The following is a 17,825-nucleotide window of genomic DNA, read 5'->3' on the forward strand; positions in this document are numbered from 1 at the left end:
TCCGTAAATACGCCTCCATGCTAAGCCCTCATTCTCCGCTCAACTCGAGTATCATCCCTTATTCAGCTCAATCCAGCATTACCACCAAGTCAACGTGGATATAATGACTAGCCATGAAACCAAAGGAGGCCTTGCCAGTGCCAGCGATTGCCAACCGAGCAACTTTGCTCCGTTTGTCTTCCCCCCCAAGGTGCTTGTGCTTGTCTTTGATATCAACCTTGATATCAGATGGAATGTCTTGTCCAAACGCAGTGAAAAGGTAGTGGGCTAGCCCAGTGACTTTTTTCCCGCCGCTTCTTAAACTTTTAAGAAGCCTCTCACCCTCACCCGGTGTCTCATCCTCACCCTGGCCTTGACCCTGACCTTGACCCTCACCCAAGGCAGGAGCATCCTCAGCAATCGCAGTCGCAGGAGCGGGAGCGGCCTCAGGAGCAGGCGAACCAGGAGCAGGCGACCCAGGCAAAGGCGAATCAGGCGCAGGCGTATTAGGCGGAGCCCTGGGCGCAGGACGGCGAGGGCGAGGAGCGGGAGTTCGGGGACCGGGTCCGGTTCTGAGAGGAGGCCAGAACCAGGGGCGGGGGTGGAGAGGGAAGAGAGGGGAGGGACGGTCTTTCTTGGTATTTCTGGGGGTTCTGGGGGTTCTGGGGTAGGGGGCCATTTTGTTGGCGTTGGTTTGGCTTGGTTGATGGGGTTGGTTGCTTGGTGGCTTGGTTGGTTGGTTGGGAAGGAGAGAGGGTTGGTTAAGATGGGGTTGAGGTTGAGTTCGAACGTGTGCTTGAACTGAAGTTTTGATCTGAGATTGTGTGAAGACTGAGGTTTGGAAATTGTGAAGGCTGGAAACTTGAGACGAGAAACGAGGAAGGAGAAACTGTGAGTAACTTGGATGATCGGGAAAGGAGGAGATTTCAAGCGAGGAGAAAGAAAGAGGAGGATATTTATACGAGCGCCAGATGATCATTAGAAACTCACAATAACGTCACATGAAGAGGAGTGGGAGGCGTACTTTGAAATAGACAATAACATAATTATCATTAGGTATAGCAGACGAGTGGTTGAAACACACAATAGCAGCGTCAAACTTCTCTGAATAGATCCTCCCTTTTATTCTCTCTATTCCCCCACTTGACACACTCGACAAGTTTGTTCAAACATAAGCACCAGGAAATCCATTTGTGGTTATTCCACTTCCACATTTCTCGTGCACATACACCGACACATTCGTCCTCAACCCAACACGAAAAACACACTACGTTCAACACCACCTATACCGCGCCCTGCTGGAGCGACACCCAAACACCCAACCAAGAACAGTTGGCCATTCTTTACAACCGACTCTACAAGCATTGAAATGCGGTATATATTTATTCACTGCCAGGCCCGGTCAACGAAGAAGCGAGCAAACATACCGCGTTCAATTCTTTAACACGCAGACGCTGCAGGGATTTCTTTCTTTCTGGTCTGGTGGAACGTTCATGATCGCATTCCATTTCATGGCGGAATCGTCGTCGTCGTCGTCGTCGTCGTCGTCGTCGTCATCCAAGAGTGTCTTGCTGGCGTCGTGTTATTCCTCAATTGGCTCTACCTTTTCTTTGATTATGTAGATAAGAGGTAGACCAAGCAAGCATGGTCATCGCGGGTGTGTAGCGAAATTGGGTGAGAAATTTAGTGACTTTAAAGTCGGCACTCGGCGGATGCGATGCTTGTGATATGGTTCGGTTCCGAGGTTGGGGGTCCGATGTGTTTCCGACTGTCTGGAGTACGGTCTCTCATACATAGTGCCTGGTGACTGGTGACTCGATGGTTGGGAGGTATTCCCGGGTTTGGACTTTGATGGGGCCTTCAGCGGCAGATGGACAGTAGGTAGGCATCATATGCTTCACTTACCAACCTTGTTCCGGGTGTCGTCTGTGCGGAAGGGGTGTAAGTCGACTCGTAAGGTGGAGGACAGCTCGCCAGCTCACCGTCGGCGGAGGCGACCCATGCATGGTAGTAGCTCTCCGTCGGATGTAGTCATGGTTCAGTATGATGATAAGGGCAACCATACATCCAAGCTGGTGCAATCTTAGCTTCTTGGGTTGAGCGGGAGGGAGGCAAGCGGCGATGAGGTCGATTTCACAATGGTTCGAGTTTGAGGCTATGGTGATGTGGCTGAAAGCTGTTCGGACAAGTAACAACCTCCTCGTCTCATATTCTTTTGGTTGGGCAGGTTGGGAACATGGGATGAAATACGCGTTGATCAGTTCTTTCCATATTATCTTGGGAGAGAGATGGGAATATGATGAAAAAGTGTATTGGACGCAGGGAAATATTGGAGGGAAGTTAGAGAAGGTAATGCCTCCCGCTCATCACATCCTTTCTGTGTGAGGGCCTGCGATATGCGTCCCGGTTTACCCACGGTAATCTTTGGGGTCCGGGTACCAGAGATGACGCGCTTTCTCTTGTAAATGCCGTCCTTCCTCTTGGTAATCTATCTCCCTAATGGTGATGACCCCGACGATGGTGCTCCGCATGGTGTGATGATGTGGACTCTTCTCAGTCTTCACCAATGGCTCGATATTGGTGCTGGTGTTGGTGACATGCTAAAAGCGAGGCCCGCCTGGGGCAATCGGGGAAGGTATGTTACTGAGTGTATGTTCTGATCTGGTTCTTCTTCCCGGGATTTAATTTGGGAAACTCAGTTCACTGCCAGCCACTCTTCCACCATTTCTCCATGCCACCTTGCAAATATATGTCAATTGTCCCTGAACGTCCGAACGTCCCTCTTTTCAGCCTGCGCTACTCTCCATAGCCTTAGCACAAGACACTGTCCACACTATGTAGACCAGTGTGGCTCCAATGGTGCAGCATAGGAACATCGTTCTTCTCGCAAATCTTGGTGCTATCGTCGACATCGGGGCAGCAACCATCAGTCCTCAGCACGTCCAGCCGAGGATGATCAGTTGCTGAGTGGTGCCGTTGGTGGTACCCTTGGTAATGCCAATAGCATCTAGGATGACCGGCGTATAGAAGCTGATGAGGGTGTTGTCTGGCCATTGGGTGAGGAGCCTGGCGAAACTCGTTCGTGGGTGATGGGGGATGCTTCGTCGGTCGAGGACCCAGACCAGGCCAGTCTCAATCCTCACATCACTCTCACATCGTTTTCATCGAGCTTTCGTTGTCGGGAGTTTCGTTATGGACAACTTTGAATGGAATGAGATGGCTACCTGTGGTGCGCCAATGGACGAGGATGACTTGCATTATAACCAGAGTAGGACAACGGAGAGCTAGCTTTGCTGTGATGAGTTCTCAGCAACGAAGAAGATCTCTACTTACCGTTGCCTCCAATCGAGTTTAGAAGCCTGAGCAGCTAGTGTCTCAAGTTACAGATCTGCACCTCAATCAGCCTGAGAGTCCAGCCAAAGCGAAGGGCCCGAACTTCTTGATTCATCTTGGCTTTCTTGCTTGCTTGTGGTGTTTTGTACCGGTAAATAAGTGAGGTAGGCACTGTAGGGGAAGGGCCAAAGAGGAGACAAAGGGGGATAGGGGTGTGAAGCCAAGTATCTTTCTCTCACAACAGCAAGCATGTTCATCGGTAGGCGGATTGAGGAACCTCTTTTTACTTTGGAGTTGTGGTTTTGGTGGGAGACAGTATGATAGACTTGGCAATCGACGAGCCCTGATATTATTTCTTTTGATGGTGTTGTTGTTGCTGCTGGCTTTCTTCCCAAGTGAGCTTATGTGATGTGTTAATAGAGAGAGTCGGCGGTTAGTCCTCTTTTTTCTTGTGAATTTTGAAACCATTAGACGAAAGCACAATAGGGACAATAGCCTTGTTTAAATGATACATAAGCGTTTTGGTATATTCCTGAGACCTGACGACTACGCTCATCAACTCGGTCTCACTCTACCTAGCTCTTCATCCACTCTTCAAGATATCTCTGCCGTGCGAGGTTACTTGTCCTGCCTGTCGCGATACTCTCGCTCTTGCTGGTGTTGTTGCTGCTGGTTATGTTCCCGCGTAATTTTCTAATGTGTGAATGAACAGAACATGTCCATAGTCAGTAGAGGCACTGTGAAGGATATGACTTCTAGACTATCCGATGAAAGCACATTAGAGACAACAATTGCCTGGCTCGGTGTTTCAAAGTCTAATGTGCTCAAGTGTGGTGATAGAATGAAAACACTTAGAAGTGGATGTGAAACGGAGGAAGTGACTTGGGTATGAGGCGCAATACAGAAAATACATTGGTTTGATATTCCAAAGCCATGTGCCTGGGTACGTAGGTCATGGAAGGACGAGGGTGAAGTGACTTACAGCATTAACCTTCGCAGCCTGAATAGAATGCCTAGTGTAAGCAAACAAAACCCAAGCCATAGTAAAGGCAGCCAGGGGCGCCATTACTGTCTGTTGGTGCATTGATCGTGTAAGTGCGAGTGTCTCGAGGATGCGTTCGGATATTGGGACTTTGGGAAAAGCTAACCTTTGGGTTGATGTTTCTTGAGGTCTTCATTTTGCGTTTGAGCGGCCTTTTGACGTTTGTGAGATTTTTCAGAAAGTCAGGTAAAGGGGAACAAAGTTAAGTAACGGAGATTGTTATTCGAGGTGGACGTTGATGTTGAAGGTGATGGAATGCTGTCTTTCGACTTGTTGGTTGTATCGTTCGAGGTTCGTTCGGTCGCAACTATTAAGATCGTACTATGGGATACGTGTAAGTGGACCGAGCGTCTTTCCCCTTTTGCCGGTTGGGGACCGAGTAATGGGAGCCCCTTCCAAAGCTCCTGCCATCACGAAGTAACATCAGTATTTAGCAGCAATTATGTCGTAACCATTCTTTCGGGATCGTTGAACAGGCTGGTGGTGATTTTGTGAAGAAAGGATGCTTCGCCCAATACAGTTTCCAAGAAGAATCGAACAATCAAGCACAAGTATGCTCGACATAAGACTATATATGCTCGCTATACCGGTATACCAAATGTATATATATGAAGAATCCCGAGTACCAGTACCGCCCTTCCGGGGTATCGCAATGTGATCCTATCTTGCCTTTGCCCGCCCAAACCCATTCCGCTTTGCGCATTCCCCATCTGTGCATGGACATGTTCGCTTCGCGCCATATGCAAGCTCCATATAAATATCCAACTTCTGAACCCTGGCCCTACTCAAGACATGTGAGCACCCTTCGATCCCATTGCACGTCTCTAGCTGCTAGCGCTACTGGAAATCTCAGGCCTTTCACACTTCTCAACACTCTCAGGCTTCACAGCCGCTACTTCCGCAACCTTGGCCAGCTTCTCCTTTCCGTGCTTCCTCGCTTGCTTCAGGTTGTCCATGACGTACTCGTACGTGAGCATGGTGACGGTCGCCGCGGGGACGGCTCTCATCATGTTGGTTCCCATGCCAGCGTAAAACGCCCTCCAGCCTTCCTCCTTGAGAATGGTCTTGAAGGTGGTTATCACGCCCCTATACTTGGGCGCTGATGGAGCCAGCTGCTTGGACTCAGCGCCATTCTTGGAAACCACTCCCAAACCCTGCAAGTGCTCCTGTCCCGGCATAGGCTTGCGCTGTGTCTGCAATCTCGTCCTAATGACCTCATGAGGATACGTCGCGCTGCTGGCGAAAATTTTGGAGAGGACTGAGGCGGCAAAGGTGCCCATAAAGCTTGGCTTGGCGTTCTGATCGCTGGCGGCGCCGCCCATGCCTTGTCCAGTAAACTTGGTTTTCAGAAACTCGTAGGCGGGGAATTGGACGGCCACGTGAGTGAGACCCAGAAGGGCGGGTGTCAATCCGGAGTAGAAGGATAGGATGCCCTCGGTGGTGTACATCTTGCGCGCGGCATCGAACGTGGACTTGTAGTGCCAAGGGGAGTGCATCGATGGGCGCACCGTGGGCGTGTTGGACTCCCTGGGGTGAAGCGAGAGCTGAGAACTGTCGTGGGATGCTGACTGCGACATCAGTCGGGTCTTGATGACCCATATCGGATTTGTGGCAATGGTACTGGTACCGCCAGCTACGATGGATGCGCCGAAGTTTATCGCAACTTGTTTGTCTGTCGCATATATGTTAGCATTGACGCCCAGTCTCCGTACCAAACACCCAAGACATACCGGTGTATTCGCCTATCCATATCTTGCTCTTGTTATAGACCGTGAACCAGACGGCCCAAGTGGGCAAGTAACCCATTATTATGGGACCCAAACCCCTATACATGCCGCGAATGCCCTCATGCCTCCATATTACGTTCGCCGTGCCTATCAAGCCATTGTACATCCTGGGCTGGCCCACATGATGTCCCGCGCCCTGCGCCTGCAACTTGGTCTTTATGACGTCCAGCGGACAGGTAACCACACCGGACATGAAGCCTCCCACCGCGCCGGCGAGCGCATTGAACTGCGAATCCGAAGCGTGAACTGCCCATTTTTCCAGGCCCGTCATCCGGTCAGGATCTTGCATTGAGTCTGCCGGCGCTGTGTCTGTCTTCTCCTTTGATATGTCGTGCCCTGCTGTTGCTGTCTCCAGCTCTTCGGTCACCGAGTTGGCGGGCGCAACAAGAGTGTCAGGTGGCCGGGCGCCTGTCAAGGAGCGCACGCCATATTCTGCTGCCGAACTCGCGGAATCTGGTGCAGAGTGGGAGATGTGGTGTTGGGTTTCTAGATTAGACATGCCGCTACCCTTCTCGCGACTCGAGTCGGAACTGGGACTGGGGAATCGAGACGCAGGGGGACGGTCCGGAGGGATCAAGACGGATTGATGCGTCTTTGTGGTTCGAGGGGTCTCTGCTGGTCGCAACTCAGAGACCCCGGAGCAATCGGTGACTCGTGGTGCCGCCGTAGTGTCGGAAAAGAGGGTGGTGATCTCGGCTTATTGGAGCTTTGGAAGTTGTTGGCTTGTGACGCTCTTCTGTTCCTGATGTTCCCGGCTTGGGGAATTGCAACAGCGTACTAGCGCGGGTGCGGGGAAGAGGTTCGCTTGGGGGACTGAGTCGACGACCGAGGTGTCGATAACACCAGATGTCCAAATATCACCGTTCGTCCGTGAGGCTCGGGGCAGTCGGGTTTTTGCGCTGAAAAGAGGCCCTGGCGCTGATCCTTAGGAACTGAGAGTTGGAGGAAGTTTCTTTTTCGGAATTGGAGACAGATTTCGTAGGATTCGAGCACACGAGCAGGAGCCTGCTACCTGGTGCAGAGCTAACTAGGTATGCAGGTGAGTGGAGGGAAGGAAAGACTGGCGAATGTGGGGGAAGTCCCGTCTCTCAACGGGTTTCTTGGCAAAAGAGAAGGATGATGTTTGTTCAACAAAAGTGGAAGCTACGAGTCTTATCAAGTCAAGCTCTTCTCATAACAGTAACTTCCTTGTGTGCGAATGCCGGTTTGAGGCCGAGGATGGAGATATTCTTTAAGAGCAAACTGGTAACTGCAGAAAGAACAACAGCCAACGCCAATGACGGCGGGGGACGCGGATGCCAATTATGGTCACCAATTATGTCACCTCCCTGATTGTCCACTACCAGCCCGTGACTCCCGTAGTGAATGAAAAGCAATTCCGGATGCGCTGGGTGCTGCCTCGAATTTCCCCCTCCGAGTCATGAAGGACACAGAAAAAAGGGACTCCGGGACCGCACGTGTTTTCCTTCAGTTGAGTGTCCAAGTGTTCAGACAATCATGTGTTTGTCAGGTCGAAAAAGTCTCAAGTTTCCAAAACTTCAGACGGACGGCAGCCAGACCGTTTAACCTTCTTTCCCCGGACAAAGAGATGATATCAGTCGAGATGCAGTTTCACTGCAGCGAAACCAGCGCCAGTGTGGTCACAAAGTAACCTCACCCTTCCACCAGCCACTGCAGCGGGAAAGGAAAGCTTCAACGCCCGTCGTCCGCAAAAAAGCGGCGCCCTGTTCGTCGGCTCCAATTCTAGACCCACTATGGCCCATTACCTCATTTCTGACTTGGCATTTCGGACGATAACCCAAACCCTTGCCAAGAAAGAACTTCGGTCGCTTGGACCTTTTTCGTCCCTATCCTTCTAGAGCCTGAGCTTTGAGGCATCAACAAATCACAGAGCAGAACACGGCTTTTCCCGGAGAGACGGGAGGACTGGGCCCAAGAAAGAAGGGAAAGAAAAACGCACGGAGCACCCGGAGCTTCTTAAGTCTTAGTGGACAGTGCGCTACTGGCTGGCTGACTTTCGCGGGTGTGCTGATTTGCGGGTCGCGGCAATTTGTTAGCTCTCTTCCGACCTCTCGATCTTGAATCTCGACCTTGGTGTTTCAAGTGTGCCTTTGTAGCCATTCCAGACCAGACGACAAGAGAGTAGACGACGACTCGACTCGACTTCCTCACCTCACCTCACCACCTATCACCGACTAACCAATTCCCCCCCCCGGTCGACCATCATCCATCGCCATGTCTGCCCCTTCTCTTGCTCAGGCCGTCGCTAAGCGGGGCTGGTTGTCCAAGATGCTCAAGCCCGTCGCCACCTGGTACACCAATGCCGCCGGCTACCGTCAGATGGGTCTCCGGTGAGTTTTGTTGTTGTTTTCCTTGTTGTTTACACCTCGATGGCCAGCCGTGGTCCGGTCCGGGACCCCTGTGACGTAGACTGTAGCTGTGTCTACCTGTTATCGACCATCGCATCATGTCCTACCTCCATCCATATGTCCCTCCTCGGCCCGGTTCTACCTCAATGGCTCGCCCTACCTTCCTCTTCTCGTCCCCGAGCAGGACCAACCTATCACCATACCATATAACCCGACACCAACCAATGACTAACCAATCACCACCTACTACAGCGCCGACGACCTCATCTCCGAGGAGAACGAGACCGTCCTCGCCGCCCTCAAGCGCCTGACCCCCAAGGAGTCCTACGACCGCATCTACCGCATCCGCCGCGCCACCCAGCTCTCCCTCACCCACAAGCTCCTCCCCAAGAACGAGTGGACCACCCAGGAGGAGGACGTCCCTTACCTCCGCCCCCTGATTGACCAGATCGAGGCCGAGGCCGCCGAGAAGGTCGCTCTCGACACCCTTACCATTGTCAAGAACTAAGCGCGCCATTTTACGAGCTTAGGGATTTCAGGAGGAAAGGATGGGAAAAGGAGTGGGGGAGGGAAGGAGAGGGAAGGTTTTCCGTTTATCCGCGCGGTGGGAACTGGACTGGCCGACTTCGAGAGGAAACGATACCGAAGATGGAAAGCTGGGGAACTGCTACGATAGGATTCGGAAGCCTAAGATACCAACATTCAAATAAAGTGGATGCGCGCTCAAGAAACATACTCGTCCCTCTCGATCTGGAACTCTGGATTTCTCCCGACAACTTGGTGCCAAATTTGCTTTCTGGAAAGGAGGAGAAAGGAGGAAGACGGGAAAGGAGAAAAGGTGGACAGGAAGTCTTGAGAGTTTGCGGCGGCAACGGGCAATCGCGTTCTCAAGACTCGCGCAACCGCTACAGTGGAACATGAGGATGGAGATGGAGAGGAGGTGGTGAAGACCATGGGAGAAAAGACTACCTATAAATATAGAGAAATGGGCAAATAGACTTTATCCTGGGGTTTTTCAAAACAAGGTCAAGCAAGGCACGGCAAGACAAAGAGAGAGTGAAGAGAGGGGAGAGAAAGTGGGCGAGACATGGTAGTCATGGCCTTTGCTGATGTACGTTGAATAAGTGTATTATGAATCCTGAGAAGTAGACCAACTCCGCTCAATGTTCAGTGTATCTGTACCCCCTGAAACGTGAAACCAAAGTTCACTCCATATTTGGCTGGGGTGAAGAGTTGAGAGAAAACAAAAAGAGATGACAGACAGCCGTAGATGCCTGCTGTGTATGCCCACTTAGTTCTAACTCATATTACACCCCAAGGACAAGAAAAGGCTGTGTCGTGAGAGCCCGAAGCTGCTGGCACTGGAAAGCCTGAAGTGTCTAATTAACTTTAGGTGGCTCTAGAGAATCGGAGTTTGAACCGTGAAACTTATCTACAGTACTACATAGACAAATTGGCAACAGTTCCTGAAAACTAAGGATCATGTCGCGTAGATTCACCTCTTGAGTGTCCCAAAGGAGGTCAAACTGGACTGACGACCCTGAAGACTCCAGTAAGTTTTTGGCTCGCCGGTTGCTACTTACGTTGTGCAGACCCTGCTTAAGGTTCGTGGTCAATGTCAGGTAGTAGGTAGCTTTGTTTGTAAGCCAAACTACCTCTACATAGATAGCGGGTTTGGGTTGAAATGTGGAAGTGTTCTTGAATGGGGAATTGTTTGAGTGTTAGATGGCTAGGCGGATTGTTGAAGTGTTGAAGTGTCATGAATTAGTGAAGTACCTATCGAGAAGTATTGAGGTGTCGAGGAAGTGTTGAAGTGTTCTGTTGAGGTTGAAGTGTCGCAGTCTTGAACCATATATCGATGTACTCCAAGTTGCCAACCAAGTCACAAGGCAGTATTAAAGGTGGGATATGTGATTCAGTCTATCAAGAGACAGAATCGTGACTCTCATCACTACGTTAACAAATATTGAACAAGGGTGAACAGAAAAAGAGTAAGCTATCCTACAATGAGAGAAGAGAAGTGAAACAAAAACCATCCGCACACCAAGCCCTCTTTTCTATGATAACGCAATGAGACTTTGTCTATCTGAAAACAAAAAGGTACAAGAGGGGAGAAAAAACAGGTGGTAACATCTCTGTGAGCAGGAAAAAATAAGTATAGTATATTATGTCTTAACTTCATTCTTCTTTCTTTCCGTTTTACCAGTTCGGAAAAAAAGCCAACCGACCCGCCAACCCAACCGTGGCAACCAAAAACTTGTTGAGCTGTTGGAGGAAGAGGCGCAGAAAGAGAAGACGTCCGCTTAAACTAAGTTGGATGTCTCGCTTCCTTCTAGCCTCTGCCCTTGCCTCTTCCGCAAACAACCTCCGTCTCAGCAAAACCTAAAACCGCTCCCAACACAACTTTTTGGTTTATCCATTCATGATGTATACACATGCCTTTCTTTCATCGCTTTTCCTCATCCCTCCTCTTTACATACGTTAACCAAAATGCTTTATTAACTGGTTTTTTGTGACCCTTCCTTGTACACGTTTCTTCGTCTGTTATATTGGGCGTTTCCGCTCATTAGGGATGTGGATAGCGGTTACCGGTTACCGGCTACCGGATGTCAACACGGGGCTATCGACCGCATTCGAGCGAGGATATAGACGGCGGGCGGGCTTCGGTGAGGGAAGGAGGGAGGCGGTTGATCGGAAAGCCCGAGGTCGAGTAGTGTGACTTGAAAGTTGCTTGTAAACGAAGAGAAAAAATATCCGAGCCGTCCCGCCGTAACCGCCCTCCCAAAACGCCGGTCTTGTCACCACGCTTGCTGGCGAAACATTCGATGAATCTTGATATGTGTATGTCGTGGGCTTTCGTACAGTATGTAAAAAATTGCGTTTTCCTCGCCGCCGCGCCGTTTTATATTGGGTAAAGATGGGATGTCAATGCAGAGAGAATCCGTTTATAGACTCTTTATGCGTTGCCACCCTTCTCCTCGGTGTCGATGTGCCAGACAACGTAGTTGGGGAGACCAATGACTTGGTAACCGGCGCGCTTGGCCATCTTGGCGAAACCCTCGGTCTCGGCCTGGTTCTCGAAAGCGTAGCAGGGGAAGTTGATGCCTATGGTTGTTTGTTAGCTGGAGCTTCCCTTGAATATGCGCCGTAAGTTGTGGACTCACCGGAACGGTGGACATCAGCTTTGACAAGAATGTTCACGCCACCAATTCCGTCAAGCTCGATCTCGACATCCTTGTCGTCGCGCCAGTCGCCCATTCTAGCCATGTAAGTGCGGCCGGTATCGTACTCCTTGTAGCCTGTGAACAACCATGTTAGTCGGTGTCAACTTGGGGGTTTTGGAGCATCAACTTACCCTCAGCGAGAACAACATCCTTGTCGAGGCTAGAAGCAAGTCTACGACCCTTATCGGACTCGACCCAAGAGTTATAGTCGACTAGAGGTATACAGCGGTTAGTAACAAGGTAACGAGTTATCAGGCGACAAATCCAAGACCCACATCTTCCCTCAATATCACGGCCGTTCTGGTAGCGGTGGAACCAAATGTCTATCACATGTTAGCTTCTGTTGCCCATGTGGTGTCTTTCACGAGAGGTTGTCCATACTGGGAACGAGAATATCCTTATCGTGGGCGATAAAGTCCTCGAGAATCTTCTTGGGGCTGTCGACAATGTCCACATCTCTCCAGTAGACCCAGGAGTGCTCAGGCTTGAGGGCAGCAGAGAGGAGGTAGTTGCGCGCGCGACCCATAGCCTTGCGACGGGGACCCTGGGCAGCGAACGAGTGGCGCTCCGCAACATCCTGGCTCAGCTTGAAGTCGAAGTCCTTCTCGACAACCACGGCGCTGCGGAAGGGTATCTGATCGGGGCGCTTCTGGATGCGGTCAAGCTCGGAAGCAAGGACAGCAAGAGTGTCATCGGTAGAGTCGCTGACGAGGAAGGCGAGATCGATCAAGTGGTGGGGGTAGGTAAGCTCGGCGATCAGCTCAAAGTACTTGGAGAGATACCTGGAGGCATCCTTGAGGGGGGTAAGGATCAGGACGCGCTCCTCGTTGGCGACGGCCTTGGTGGTAGACTTGATGGGGTTGAGGTCGACGTGGGAGATGGTGGACGAGTTGATTTCTACCGGAGCGTGGTGGTTGAAGATAACAGGGGTATGAAGGTGAGCACTCCAAGCTTGTTGCTCATTAAGGGTCATCTCCATTGGCGGTTTTGAAGGACCCCAGCAGTAGAAACTGTCATAAGGCGAGAGTGGTTAGCATACAGATCACAGAAGCAGTAGACAGAGCAGGACATGGGATGACATGGCACCAACCTTTGCATTTCGGAGGCGCTTGCGCTGAGACCGCGCCATAGTAATAGCACAACTCCTGTTACTGCAACGAGGAGGAGGAATCGTGTCTTTGTGAGGATAGCCCATACTGCCCTTGCGGGAGGGAGTTGTGCTCTTGCAGCCTTCCAGCTGACGCCGCCTTTGGGGAGAAGCATTATTGCGATACGGGGTGGCCCTCGAGCACCACCCGCTGAACTGTCGAGAAGGATATTAAGTCTAAAAGTTGGAGATGGGAGCCGCGTAACTGCCGGCTAGGTCGACGATGCGATGCGCAGCGGCAATGGCACGAAGGAGATATTGCGACGTGAAGAGCGGCTGAGAAAATGCGATATCGTCGGGTGGTGTAGCAAGAGGAAGATTCGCGTGGGAACTCGTGTGGCGTCGTGGAGAGAGATTACGGGGTGTCGGTTGGGGGTGGAAAGCCCACGTCTCCTGAAGCACGAAGGCGGTATCTCTGAGCGGAGGATCCTACAAGCGAATGTAGACTAGCCGTCGTCGTCGTCAAAGGTAATTGTAAAAGGTCGTCAAGAAAAGTGTACAAGAGACAAGAAGCAAGCACAGTGACACCGGTGGTACGCGGTTGGGAGTTCGCGTATTCTTTGAGATGTTGGGATCGAATCTCTTACTCAGGCAAGGGAACGGCGGACGGGGGACACGGGGACGGAAGACGGGAGGACGGACGGAGGCTGAGAAAGGGAGATTCTAGCTCCTGTTCCAAAGGGTCACTGCCCAGCCCGCCAATGGTTCCAGAATCTCTCTCAGTCTCTCACAGCGAGGAAGGGACACCACACTGGAAGGGGGGTCTGCCGTCCACTTCAAGGGGGGTCGAGCATGGTTAACCTATCAGGGGCCCCGGGTTTGGGGGGTAAAAGACCCGCTTAATTATGCCATGGTCCGGGCGCACCGTTCATCCACTCAGGGCGGTCTCAAGGGGAAGACTGGGGAGAAGCAACACGCAAGCAATCCCACCATTTCCACCATTTGTTCGATCAACGGCCGCGATCAGCCTGCACATCCTGTCCTTGCCATCAATGGAAAAAGAAGCGTGTGGTTGTGATAGCTGCAACAAGAGGGGGACATATGAATTATATTACCTTTCCAATGCCTATCACCATCCCGAGGCTTGACATGAGGACAGCGCGGGCTGCCCTTCTCCTTCTCCTCCTCCATCATCTCGATCCAGAATCTCACGGGTTTTAGCATGTTTCCCCAGGACAAGGATGTCCAGGATGCCCCTCCACCCTCAGCCTCGACCTGGTCGGTGCAATATCCGCTCCCCGCCGCCCGCTCTGGCCCTCGCTTGCCTTGTCTATCGTTGTTTATGCGGACCTAGATAATTCGGGGGCGGAGCCGATGACCGCCTTTCTATTCCCAAAAGATGCTACAACGCCGGAATCATTGCGGACCGGTGGAAATACGTTGGCCAGGTCCGGTCCGTCCGTGGGTGCGGAAAACAATATGTCGAGCCGACATTGCAACCCTTTGTTGATATCGACAGTCACAGTGACCCGGGTGGGGAAAAGGGGCAGCACTGCATGCTCACCGGCTAGAAATACGGACCATGCCTTCCTATCGATGCTCCTCGCAAGAGATCATATCATGAACCGGCGAGCGAATGAGATTTCCCGTACAATTATAGAACCAGTGAAGATCTGGCATCCAAACAAAATCTTGGTTTCCCCCAAAACTGCAATCACGGCGATCTCCTTCCTCTGGCTCAGCTTATCAGTCAGCATTTGAGGGCTGAGCTGAGCTTCCTTTTGGCCACCACAAATCCTACAACTCCTATAGCACACATAGCCAAGGTATGTATAAGCCCTATTCATTACTCAAGTATAAACACTTGTCTCTTGTTCAGAGGGCCTCAATACGTAATATCTGTCTCGAAATGCTGCATCTCTCAGGGGCACAATGAAGCCACGACTAAAAAGATTACCAAAGACAAGCTTTAACATTTTGGTGAACCCCCTATCCGGCTACCACTAGTAACGTAACCCTACAGCTAGGGAGCTTGCAAACTGCCGACACCGTCTTCTGCAGGAACCGCTTGGCGTTATTCACTAGGTGTTCGTTTTTGGAGTCCATTTCTTGGAGATCTCCGTTGCCAAACAACCGGACCTTGTCCCGACCTTTGCACGACTTGGCTCTCCGTGCCACGTGAGCAGGCGACATCGACGGGCCCGGGACGGCGATGACGTCGGTCAAAGACGCGTTCTTGAATGCTACACTGCTGCCTGTGTCTGTTTATCGTGTAGTTGGTGCTACTTAACCTTTTCTTTGTTTCTCTCTTGGGGAACCATAAACCACCAATTGAGGGGTAATTCATCTTCTCTTACTTCGAATCTCCGTATTCTGCTTTGCCACTTCACTCTCCTTGGGATATCGACAAGTTCATGCGATTCAGAACCCATCTAGTCAAACCGAGACTCATACGCCAGGCATTGGGTCGGTTGAGATTGCCGTCTGAATCCTGTCCCACACTCACAACTCACACTAGTCAAGCCCACACTCGTCGCACACTCACCACATCCCTCACCTATCTCCAATTGACAACACCTACCGTGAGGATGGCAACTCGAAGGTCTGCCCGGTTAAGTGCTCTGGCCGCAGCCCAGCCCAACGACACGGCTGCTCCCATACTCCCTCCGCCGGCACCTGCTTCCAAGTCCCGGAAAAGGAAAGTCAGCATTGAGGACAAAGAGCCGTCATCATCATCAACAATAGAACCACAACTACCATCAACTCCTCAAAAACGGAAAGTCTCAAAGAAGGGAGCACCACCACCGGCAACCCCAACACCAGCCGCCGCAGCCCTCCTATCCTCTTCCGCTGCCGGTGCTCAGAAGAAGCCCAAACCCGCCGCCGTCTCCCGTCTAGCCGACCCAAACAAGACCAACGCCCCTTTACTCTCCCCTCAAACCTCACGAGTGGTCTCTTCCAGTCCCATCAAACCGAGAGATGATACCGAAGAAGGCGTTTCCCCATCTAAGGAACCTCTCAGGAATCAGACCAAGGATGACATCACAACAGAAAACATCCTCGAAAAAGCCTGCGCCCACCTCATCGCCGTCGACCCGCGCATGAAGCCTCTCATCGACAAACATCCCTGCCGCATCTTCAGTCCCGAAGGCTTAGCAGAACAAATCGACCCGTTCGAGAGTCTAGTCAGCAGCATCATTTCTCAACAGGTGAGCGGGGCAGCAGCGAAGTCGATAAAGGGCAAGTTTGTCGCTTTATTCGATGATCCCTCTCTAGACCAAGATCAAGACGACGAAGATGGCAAAGATACCCCCCCAGGCCACCCTGCCGAAGACCAACCATCATCAAAACGCCGTTTTCCCACCCCCTCCCTCGTCCTCCAAAAAGACCTCCCCACCCTTCGCACCGCAGGCCTCTCCCAGCGTAAAGCCGAGTACATCCACGGCCTCGCCTCCAAGTTTGCGTCAGGCGAATTATCCGCCTCCCTTTTGGCGTCCGCCCCTTACGATGAGCTGGTATCCAAACTCGTCGCCGTTCGCGGGTTAGGACTATGGACCGTCGAGATGTTTGCGTGTTTCGCGCTCAAGCGTATGGATGTTTTTTCACTGGGCGATTTGGGCGTGCAGAGGGGTATGGCGGCTTTCGTGGGGAGGGATGTGAAGAAACTTAAGAATGGGAATGGAAAGGGGAATGGAAAAGACAAAAAGTGGAAGTATATGAGTGAGGGAGAAATGAAGGAGATTAGTGAGAGGTTTAGGCCGTATAGGAGTTTGTTTATGTGGTATATGTGGAGGGTGGAGGAGACGGATGTTAGTAGTATGGAGTAGAGCGTTGGGTGGGAGTTTGGAAGGATACCAAAGGGGCTTTGACTTGCCCATAGCGGGACTATCTGATGAGTGACGATATAATGGCTTAACTCTAGGGAATAAATTAGATCAGCTCAGAGTCTACGAATCTACGAACCTCAATTCGAGATACCCACAAAGACTCTACGACCTTGCCACCGCAAGTTACTACCTATCTCTCCGTCAAAGGCCGTTAGCATGTGAACATTGTTTACCATGTAAACAGACCCATGATCCCAAGCGGCCTCCTACAGTCTCCGTATCACCTCGCATATCTACGTACTACCTTATCACAAGCAAGACAAGGCAAAACAAGCATGACCTGAGCAACTTGAACGACCCTACTTTCTACCCCCTATTGCATGTAATCCCCCTACAGGCAAACACTTGCTTTACACAAGTCCTCTCGGGTGTTACGTTAGCACATAGAGAGTGAGTAACTGAGTGCACTTCGCCGTTTGCTGCAGAATTGTAGAGGGCACAGCAACTTACACAACCTTTTGAAGTTGGTGCAAGAAGGTACAAGTGGCACCTGAGTCGTCAGCTGGTCTGGGGTAGTGGGACCATGGGAGTGAAGCTGAAGCTTTGTGAAGGTGTGTGAGGTTGAGTTTGTGTGAGCCGAGTTCAACGGTTTTAGGACCGATGCATGAAGGGTGTTATTTGCATGTTTATGCTTGAGGGATTAGGTGCAGTTGCTATAGTGATGTTGAATCCTTGATGTGTGTCCATTGCTCGAAAGCCACAACAAGCTTCTTCAGATGTGGCTCGTTTCGTTGAAGTTTGCACTGAACAATTCAATCTGTCTGGGATATGTATGACGTCTTCTCTTTTACTCAAGAGGTTGGCGGTTATCAATTGTTCCTGACAATCAAAAACGCGGAACGGGCTATCTTCCACCGATCTTCCCTCTTAAGTTCCAGTTTAACGGAAGGATTGGCTGCCGCATAAATTGATCGCCGTCACTGATCAACATGGCATGAGACTGGAGCACCACAACGAGCCAGAGGGCCACAACGCGCGGCTATGCTGAGGCTCAGCATCAAGGTTTTTTTGGTGGTCAAGTAGATCCACACGGTTGTCTGGTAAGATCGAGATGAAAGAAGGTTGGCGGATGTTGTTGGTTCGGAGACGTTGGAGATATCCAACCCATTTATAGTTG

General features: G+C 51.2%; 5 protein-coding genes across 5 annotated transcripts; 2 read left to right on the plus strand and 3 right to left on the minus strand.

Moving 5' to 3' along the window:
• Positions 1-67: 67 nt before the first annotated feature.
• Positions 68-658, minus strand: SMAC4_05537 (uncharacterized protein; the record flags this gene model as incomplete). The annotated part of the gene is made up of 1 exon (XM_003349205.1): positions 68-658. The coding sequence occupies one exon, from the start codon at positions 656-658 to the stop codon at positions 68-70; it is 591 nt and encodes a 196-aa protein (XP_003349253.1).
• Positions 659-4,778: 4,120 nt separating this feature from the next.
• On the minus strand, positions 4,779-7,657 carry SMAC4_05538 (uncharacterized protein). Its single transcript, XM_003349206.2, has 2 exons — positions 6,085-7,657; positions 4,779-6,026 (listed from the first exon to the last, which is right to left on the minus strand). Exons 1-2 carry the CDS (start codon positions 6,638-6,640, stop codon positions 5,179-5,181), a joined length of 1,404 nt encoding a protein of 467 aa, XP_003349254.1. The 5' UTR covers positions 6,641-7,657; the 3' UTR covers positions 4,779-5,178.
• Positions 7,658-8,343: 686 nt separating this feature from the next.
• Positions 8,344-9,379, plus strand: SMAC4_05539 (uncharacterized protein). Its single transcript, XM_003349207.2, has 2 exons — positions 8,344-8,492; positions 8,763-9,379. Exons 1-2 carry the CDS (start codon positions 8,377-8,379, stop codon positions 9,016-9,018), a joined length of 372 nt encoding a protein of 123 aa, XP_003349255.1. The 5' UTR covers positions 8,344-8,376; the 3' UTR covers positions 9,019-9,379.
• Positions 9,380-10,401: 1,022 nt separating this feature from the next.
• Positions 10,402-13,458, minus strand: SMAC4_05540 (uncharacterized protein). The gene is made up of 6 exons (XM_003349208.2): positions 12,825-13,458; positions 12,116-12,744; positions 12,010-12,057; positions 11,866-11,946; positions 11,675-11,809; positions 10,402-11,615 (listed from the first exon to the last, which is right to left on the minus strand). Exons 1-6 carry the CDS (start codon positions 12,995-12,997, stop codon positions 11,467-11,469), a joined length of 1,215 nt encoding a protein of 404 aa, XP_003349256.1. The 5' UTR covers positions 12,998-13,458; the 3' UTR covers positions 10,402-11,466.
• A 1,777-nt stretch (positions 13,459-15,235) lies between these two features.
• SMAC4_05541 (uncharacterized protein) lies at positions 15,236-16,648 on the plus strand (the record flags this gene model as incomplete). The annotated part of the gene is made up of 1 exon (XM_003349209.2): positions 15,236-16,648. One exon carries the CDS (start codon positions 15,236-15,238, stop codon positions 16,646-16,648), a length of 1,413 nt encoding a protein of 470 aa, XP_003349257.2.
• Positions 16,649-17,825: the final 1,177 nt, after the last annotated feature.

Source organism: Sordaria macrospora, chromosome 2 (assembly GCF_033870435.1).
Source record: "Sordaria macrospora chromosome 2, complete sequence".
NCBI lineage: Eukaryota > Fungi > Ascomycota > Sordariomycetes > Sordariales > Sordariaceae > Sordaria > Sordaria macrospora.

Excerpts from the sequence above, each read along its gene's own strand:
- SMAC4_05538 (XM_003349206.2), bottom strand. The coding sequence starts at position 6,640 with ATGTCTAATCTAGAAACCCAACACCACATCTCCCACTCTGCACCAGAT. Across the intron at positions 6,027-6,084 it reads ATGGATAGGCGAATACACCG|ACAAACAAGTTGCGATAAAC; the intron begins GTATGTCTTGGG and ends TATATGCGACAG.
- SMAC4_05539 (XM_003349207.2), top strand. The coding sequence starts at position 8,377 with ATGTCTGCCCCTTCTCTTGCTCAGGCCGTCGCTAAGCGGGGCTGGTTG. Across the intron at positions 8,493-8,762 it reads TACCGTCAGATGGGTCTCCG|CGCCGACGACCTCATCTCCG; the intron begins GTGAGTTTTGTT and ends CACCTACTACAG.
- SMAC4_05540 (XM_003349208.2), bottom strand. The coding sequence starts at position 12,997 with ATGCTTCTCCCCAAAGGCGGCGTCAGCTGGAAGGCTGCAAGAGCACAA. Across the intron at positions 12,745-12,824 it reads AGCGCCTCCGAAATGCAAAG|TTTCTACTGCTGGGGTCCTT; the intron begins GTTGGTGCCATG and ends GCCTTATGACAG. Across the intron at positions 11,616-11,674 it reads AGCTGATGTCCACCGTTCCG|GCATCAACTTCCCCTGCTAC; the intron begins GTGAGTCCACAA and ends AAACAACCATAG.